This window comes from Etheostoma cragini, chromosome 7 (assembly GCF_013103735.1).
Source record: "Etheostoma cragini isolate CJK2018 chromosome 7, CSU_Ecrag_1.0, whole genome shotgun sequence".
Classification (NCBI taxonomy): Eukaryota; Metazoa; Chordata; class Actinopteri; order Perciformes; family Percidae; genus Etheostoma; species Etheostoma cragini.
In genome coordinates this window covers 27,568,177-27,569,278 of record NC_048413.1, presented here as the reverse complement: position 1 = coordinate 27,569,278, position 1,102 = coordinate 27,568,177, and the positions used below count along the sequence as shown (strand labels likewise).

The 1,102-nt window shown below is 55.8% G+C and overlaps 1 protein-coding gene across 1 annotated transcript in view; it reads left to right on the top strand.

The window, feature by feature from the left end:
- The window catches only part of lhfpl4b (LHFPL tetraspan subfamily member 4b), a 3,055-nt gene that overhangs the window by 918 nt on the left and 1,035 nt on the right, over nt 1-1,102 (top strand). The window contains exons 2-3 of the mRNA XM_034877899.1: nt 12-235; nt 785-989. Of these exons, the coding sequence (XP_034733790.1) occupies nt 14-235; nt 785-989 (427 nt within the window). The 5' untranslated portion in view covers nt 12-13. The remainder of the gene's footprint in view (nt 1-11; nt 236-784; nt 990-1,102) is intronic.

Here is a 1,102-nt window from a genome sequence, read left to right as displayed (position 1 = left end):
CCCCCCCCCAGTGATGTCATCGGCGTCCCCCCCCCTCTCCGACCTGTCCCGTCTCTACCAGACGGAGTTCGTGCGGAGCGCCCGTGCGGTCGGCGTCCTCTGGGCCGTGTGCACGCTCTGCTTCGGCATCATCCAGCTGGTGGTCCTGCTGCAGCCGTCCTGGATCGGCACCGGGGACACCCGGCACCCGGGGGTGGGCCCGGCGCCCCCCAGCGGCACCCTGGGGCTCTTTGAGGTGAGGGCAGACCGTCTCCGTCCTCCCACCCTGTCTCAGACTCTGGGCTACAAACAGCATGTTTAAAGGACATTAGAGACGTCTTCCTCTATCTACTTTAAGGTTTTCCATACTAAAAGTCCCTGGTACCTGTAAAAGGTACTTTATGTAGGCTAGTACTACATATATGTAGTACACTGATGTAGTACTACATAAAGTACCTGTAACAGGTGCTTTATGTAGTACTACCTCAGTCGAGGCTCCAGGCTGCTGAGGAGAAAACCTGCAGACTGCTGATTGGTCGGAGAGAATCCTCACTAACATGTACCTGTGTGTGTGTGTCCCTGTGTGTGTGTGTGTATATGTGTGTGGGCGTGTGTGTGTGTCTGTGTGTCTGTGTGCGTCCTGGATTCCCTGTGTGAGTGTGTGTGTGTGTTTGTGTGTATGTCTGTGTGTTCCTTTGTGTGTGTGTGTTTGTGTGTGTCTCCATGTGTGTCTCTGTGTATGTCTGTGTGTTTTCCTGTGGGTATCTATCTGTGTATGTCTGTGTGTGTCCCTGTGTGTTGTCAGGTGTGTGTGGACTCTGATTGGCCGGTCCCAGACTGCCGTGGCGGTCTCTCCAGTCTGTCCCCTCTGCCGTCCTTCCAGTCGGTGGCGGTGCTGGTGGGGGTGTCTCTGTGGGCCGTGTGGACCAGCGTCTTCTGTCTCTGTCTCTTCAGGTTCTGCAGCGCCGCCACCGTCTACAAGATCTGCGCCTGGCTGCAGCTCACTGCAGGTCTCACACACACACACACATACACACATACGCACACACGCACACACACACACACACACAAACTCACGCACACATACACACACGCACACACACGCACACACATACGCACACAC